General features: G+C 41.5%; 1 protein-coding gene across 4 annotated transcripts in view; it reads left to right on the forward strand.

Annotated features, from left to right (window-relative positions):
• LOC134873403 (large ribosomal subunit protein uL29-like) overlaps window positions 1-6,080 on the forward strand; it is an 87,476-nt gene extending 81,396 nt beyond the window's left edge. For 3 of the 4 annotated variants that reach the window (XM_063896971.1, XM_063896969.1, XM_063896970.1), the window contains exons 2-4: window positions 3,433-3,570; window positions 4,021-4,102; window positions 4,386-6,080. In XM_063896971.1, the coding sequence (XP_063753041.1) occupies window positions 3,433-3,570; window positions 4,021-4,102; window positions 4,386-4,535 (370 nt within the window). In that variant the 3' untranslated portion in view covers window positions 4,536-6,080. The remainder of the gene's footprint in view (window positions 1-3,432; window positions 3,571-4,020; window positions 4,103-4,385) is intronic. The other variant, XM_063896968.1, reaches the window with a different exon arrangement.
• Window positions 6,081-6,530: the final 450 nt, after the last annotated feature.

The following is a 6,530-nucleotide window of genomic DNA, read 5'->3' on the forward strand; positions in this document are numbered from 1 at the left end:
TAAGAGCATAAATTATAAAATCCCCAATAAAAATATTCACCTTGGGACTCATTCCTTAACAGAAGTGATGTGTAACATAATGTTTATTTAACAAATTATTTTTCAAATGCATTTTTTGCATAACACAACAGAGAAACTTACTTTTAGTTTCAGTGGGAACAGTGTTGTTGGGCTCCCTTTTTAGCCAGTGCAAAGTCTGGAGTAGTTTTGTTGTGGCGATTCTCAGGATGGATCTGTGGCTGGCCTGTTAACTTGGATCTGAGGTGGCTTTGTTGATGTTCATGGCGCTGAACGTCTGTTCACACACGTAGGTCGATCCGATTTCCTCTTTGAGTTCCCACACTCGTTGAAACACTTTGCCCAAACTTAACCAGCGGACACGGGAGTGATAAAGTAGGTCCTGGTGGTCCGCATCAGTATCCTCTAGGAACGAACTGACAGTGCTGAAGTCCACTTGCGCATATAAAGTTGACAAGTTTTACAACAGTATTCACAACATGATTCAGCTGCTTTACATAGAGATTCCTGGTGGATGATGCAGTGAAGGAAAATAACATCCTGGTCAGGATTTTCATCTTTCACTTTATTCTGGATTCTCCTCAGCAGGCCAACATTTTCCCCCGTTACATTTGGAGATCCATCTGTAGTGACATTGATGAGTTTACTCCAAGGCATCTTCATATTTTCGATGACAGCAGACAACCGGTCGTACAAGTCCTCTCCCCGTGTCTTTCCTTTCAGAGACTCCATTGTCAAAAACTCCTCCGTTATTTCAAAGGTAATCCCTCGGATAAAAATGAGGAGCTGAGCAGTGTCTTTTACATCGTTGCTTTCATCCAGTGCTAATGAATATAACGTGAACGACTCTGCCTTTTTATTTAAGTCGCTGGTTATAGCTTCATCTATCAGTTCCACACGGCGAGTCACGGTCCTGCGTGATTTCTTTCAAATGTATCTTCACTCTCCGGACACAAGACACCGGCTGTCTCCACCATACATTCTTTTAAAAGCTCGCCCTCAGTTAGAGGCTTGCTGGCTTTTGCTAATTTGAATGAAAGCATAAAACCTGCCTTGGTACCAGTGGCGGCTGGTGAAAAAAAATCTTGGTGGGGCTAGTGTGCCAACAGATTTCCCTGCCTAATCTAGCATAAGCATTCAAATGAACAGTCGGAAAATGACTACAGTTCCACAATAATAATTTAATTTCACAGTTTCCAGCTTCACAGAAAAAGTAACAATTTACAGCTATACTAGACTTTATGCTATCAAATACTATACAATACAATCAAGGGATAAATTAACAACAAGGGTATGATTTCAGCTGAATCTATACAAATCAACAGTGAGTGAGTGAATGAGTGAGTGTGGGTTGAGAAGAGAGAATGAAACAGAACTTTCCTATTAAAATGTAACATATACAAAGAATTTAGAACCAAGTTATTTTCAAAAATGTTTACATAAACAGATTATTTTAATACCCTCTCTCAAGGGAAAATGCATTTACTTGGAGAAAACAGCATCAGTGCCATACAGTTGTCATTGCATGTCACAGCAAAAATGTACACAATCGATGATGTTAGATAAAATATTGCGGTTTTTATCTACCTCTTCATTGTGCCTTCTTACAGCGATGCGGTGCCCATCATCGAGCTGCGTTGCTATGCTAATCTTTCCGAACACAGCTAGCTTTACGCAGTTTTCCATGTGAACTTTGGATCGATCGTGCTTCTTGATCCGTTCAGAGAGGTGTTTTAAGTCAGTTAGTCCAGTCTTTGTCCAAGTCGAATCACATTGGTCACTTCTGAAGAGGATACAGGGGAAACAGAAAAGTGCATTGGCTGCTCCACAACCTGCCAGCCACGTCTTGCGGTTGAACCAGCTCCGACAAAAACTCCGTTTGTAAGATTTATCTTTCAGCTTGATTTGCTGGGAAATGCTGATTTCAGGCTTGTCGGGTCCCAGCTCCTTAACGAGAAGTTTTTCCTCCGTCGTCCGTCTCGCAAAAGGGTATATTATTAACGATTTCACCGAATTTGGTGGAAGCTGCTCTTGAACTCCAGTTGTCACCGCCATCGCCATCATCTCTCTTCGTCGTCGCGCGTATTTTTTCCCCACGTAGCGTAGGACAGAGTCTGGGAGTCGCACTACGAAAAAAAACTATCGCTGGCTCCTTATGTAGCTACAGCAATCCTAAACCTTCACGCATTTTACGTAGCAGTTGGGGCTAAATTTCCAGCGCCCCACCGGCGTTAAATTTGGCGACGTTGATAGGCCAATTATTCATAATTTCCCCCTAGCAACCATAACCGGATTGGCTGTTTAGCTGCCGGTCAGGGGCACTTTGCCGATCGCCCCATGAGAGAATGATACACGGTCTGTCATTGGAAATTCACTGTTTAATGAGTGTTAGTTGGTGGAAATGTTGTTTAAATGATTTAAATTGCATGAAGGCACACACACTATTAAGTAAAACTGACATTGATTTAAAAAAAAATATGCAAAAAATATTTTTCCCCTCAACAGCTGGTGGGGCAGAGCCCCAGCGCCCCCTATGGGCCAGCCGCCTCTGCTTGGTACTCATGAATGGCAGCTTGAGTCTGTAAATTAGCTGCCAACCTCTGCGCAGTAGCCTCCCGTTCTTTCGTTGACTGCTTGCTTGCTAGCATATTTAGCGTGCTTTGTGGCAAAGTGCCAGTTGATATTATATTCTTTGAAAACCGTGACAGTCTATTGGCATATCAGGCATACAGCAGTTATTATTTCTTTACTAGTCGTTATTCGGTGAAAAGTATTTCGTTGTCCACTCTTTATTAAATACTGGACATTCTCTGTCCACTTTCCTTTTCTTAGCTCCGCTCATCTTTACAGAAGGGCTGAAAGAGTAAAGCGCAAACGTGGAGTAATACGCCTCACCCCAACAAAGGTCAATGTATCTAGAGTGCGCCACCTATTGGGACACGTGAGAATTGCAGGGAAAATAAAACATCAACAAGGTTTATTAATAGAACTTCTTCAAGTTTGGCGGGCCGGATTAAAAAAAGCTCCACAGTAGGCATTTACACATTTAAATTAGCTGTTCACCACTTTCAATACATTGAGTGTTTATTCAACTTTGTAGCACAATGAAGAGAAACCTACATTAGGTCCATCCATCAGATAGTACACACCCAAACCAAAAACCTTGGTCATTTTTGGAATACATTTTCAGTACTCATTGCAAACCAGTAGTCTGAGATGTTTACAGCTTAGAAGGGTGTTAAATAAAATGTGGGGGGGGGGGGGGGGGGGGGGGGGGAGTATTGAATATGACAGAAGGGTTTAATGTCAGGATTGCTTGTTCAACAGTTGTTTGCTACATTGCTGTTGAACTTCCTATTTCTTTGTGACCAATGTGCTGCTGTCCCTCATACATTTTTATTTTGTAATGGTCCAGGCCAAGATCAAGGCAAGAGATCTGCGGGGCAAGAAGAAGGAAGAGCTGCTCAAGCAGCTGGACGACCTGAAGAACGAACTGTCCCAGCTCCGTGTGGCCAAGGTTACCGGAGGAGCCGCTTCCAAGATCTCCAAGATGTAAGTAACGTTATTCCCGGTAGGACATGGTTTAATCAGGCAGGCAGCCAAGGAAGAGATCTTATAAATGGTAGACAGAAGTCCTGTTGTTCTCTTGTCGAAGATGATAAATGTTGTGCTGATGTTCTGCTGATGCATTCACAACTGCTTACCAAAAGACTGAGACTTGAGATGACAGTGATAACTTTTATTCTTTCAGCCTAAAAAGTGTTTTTCTAGACATGCACCAGCTTCCTGCTTCAACATTAGTCACATTTAATAAACCATTGTAGCTCAGGCTTGTATTCTCTGAAATGGCAGCATTTTGAAATGTGAAGTGACGTTAATCATGTCAGAACAGTCACTTCTCTGTATTCTCTCATGGTGATCTGACAGGATTTATGTTTTGCAAACACTAATCGCATATGTAAAATGTGCTGTGCTAATCCACTGTGACTTTGTTCTCTGCAGCCGTGTGGTCCGCAAGTCCATCGCCAGAGTCCTGACTGTAATCAACCAGACACAGAAGGAGAACCTGAGGAAGTTCTACAAGGTGAGCGAGCAGTTTCCCGTTGGCAGTAACCACCCCCCAGCCCCACTGTGTGTGGTTCTCTCGTCGAAGATGATAAATGTTGTGCTGATGTTCTGCTGATGCATTCACAACTGCTTACCAAAAGACTGAGACTTGAGATGTGTTCCTAAATAATCAATGTGTGAAATACTTCTCATGAAGACATCACTTTGAAGTATAAACTGTTCCTGTCCTTCACTATTGTCTCTTTGCATTTTCACCAAATGTTTTCAGCTCCACTGAAAGTTACTTTCCTTTCTTCCAGGGTAAGAAGTACAAGCCCCTGGATCTGAGACCCAAGAAGACCAGAGCTCTGCGCCGCCGGCTCAACAAGCATGAGGAGTCTCTGCGGACCAAGAAACAGCAGAGGAAAGACCTCCTCTACTCAGTCCGCAAATTTGCAGTCAAAGCTTAGAGGCTTTGTGACTTGGTTAAAGAATGGACCAATGACAACACAGCTGAACCTGAGGGATACTGTGCCAACCTTCCTCAGTGAAGTGAGGGCCTGCTTGGAGACGAAACGAGACTCAATGCTCTGAGATAGATGGAACTGTCGCCTCAGTTCTAAGCGTGGTGCCTAGAGGAGGTTAAAGCATGGTGATGGCCGCACTATGTTGGGACGGGTTCCAGCTATAGAGACCTATCAGGTTGGGGGGGGAGGGGGGGGAGAGACTCGCAGCTACATGTTCTGCCAGAGGTGCTTCCGTGTAGTACTGAGCGAAAACTGAATGTAAATGTGATATTTTCTACATAATAAATTTGCAAAGATTTTGAAATCCTGTTTGCCTGGTCATTTAAGAGTATTTAGGGGGGGGGGCGCGCGCTTGAGTTGTGTTGAGTGACGCTGTCTAATAACTTGTAAATCTTGGAGAGCTGGGCTGATTTTGAACAGGAGCTTCAGAACCTTCCCTCCTGCATTATTAAAGATTACAGTTGACCCAACTGCTAAAAAACAATAACCCAGCTTCAGGGAGGTGAGCATTTTTTTGAGGCAATATTAGCTCTGATGGTTAAAAAAAAAATCTAAACGCCTCAAAGTAATAAACTGATCTGGTCTTTCACAGTAAATGATCCCTTTATACTCTTACCAAAAATACATTTTCATTAACTTTCGTAAGTTATGTTCACCATTTAAGATTCATGTGCACTTTATTAATTGTTCTGCTCATTGTAATGCATTTATGTTAATTCTTGTGAGACAGCTTCTAAAGGTTATTTAATGAACAATCATTTAGTGGTCCACTGGTCCTCCTCGATGGATGCCATTTCTCTCTGTAGTTTGCGTCTATTTCTTGTCTGTCAGCTGCTTGATCTATTCATCCAACAGGTTTTTCAGAGGTTTTTCAACAGATCAGCTTTCCAGCTACAGGGTTGTTTTTTTGCAGAGGGTCAACCTGTCTCAAATCCAGGTGCAAAGTGAGAGCAAGTCAGCAGACCATATAGGCTCGGTCCTGTTCTATTTCAAGTGCGTGTATATTTATAGGCAGCCTAATTGATCATACAAAGTGTCTGTTATTAAAGCCGTGTCTCTCTCACTTTACTTTTCCTTTTTTTGTTGAATAATTTATTGGAGATTACTGCCGGCGATGAAATAAATAGAATAAAGATGAAGCTGTTCCTTTGGCCTCATTACTAATGTTATATTAGTTAACAAGTAAATGATGTCTATATAGCTGATGTCATTTAATCATATCATTACCCATTTAAAACAAGTCTTAATCTTTCTGTAATAATACAAATATGTTTGGTTAACTAATCAACAAAAGCATCTTGTATATATTGATTCTTAACAATATTAGTTTTCTAAAGTTATCTAGCTGTGGTTTAAACCTATTAATATAATTAAAACAGAATGTAAGGCTGTTTAATGACAGAGATATCCTATTATTCCACTGTCATACTTCATGTTGTAAATAATGGTTCAAACCTGAATAAATGAAATAAACAATGTATTTAACAATTCGTCTTTTCTTTTTCATCTAATCTCAAAAGTAGGGGTAAGAATATATCCCTCATCTCTGCAGCTTCATGTCTTCTATTATGAGAACTTCCATTACAAACACAGAGGAAATCCATCATGTCATTTAACATCACCAGCAGTAAAACACATATCAGCAGAAGTTGTTTATTTGTATTCACATTCATTAGTGATTCCTCTGCTTGCTGCTGCTTTTAAATCCACCCTGCAGCTGCAGAGACCTGACCTCTATTTACATTGAATAAACGACACTCGTCACCAGTGAGCATTTTGCATCCTGGGATATGGTAGACCGCAGAGGATACATCAGATGTATCCTCTAAATCCGGGAAAAGTGGGTCACATTTGGAGGAGTCTTGTCTTTTTTTTTAATTGCCTTCTCTCGGGGGAAGTGACGCAAGCGGTCTACGAATGCAGCCTCCGAAGGATGCG

Source organism: Eleginops maclovinus, chromosome 12 (genome assembly GCF_036324505.1).
Source record: "Eleginops maclovinus isolate JMC-PN-2008 ecotype Puerto Natales chromosome 12, JC_Emac_rtc_rv5, whole genome shotgun sequence".
Lineage (NCBI taxonomy): Eukaryota > Metazoa > Chordata > Actinopteri > Perciformes > Eleginopidae > Eleginops > Eleginops maclovinus.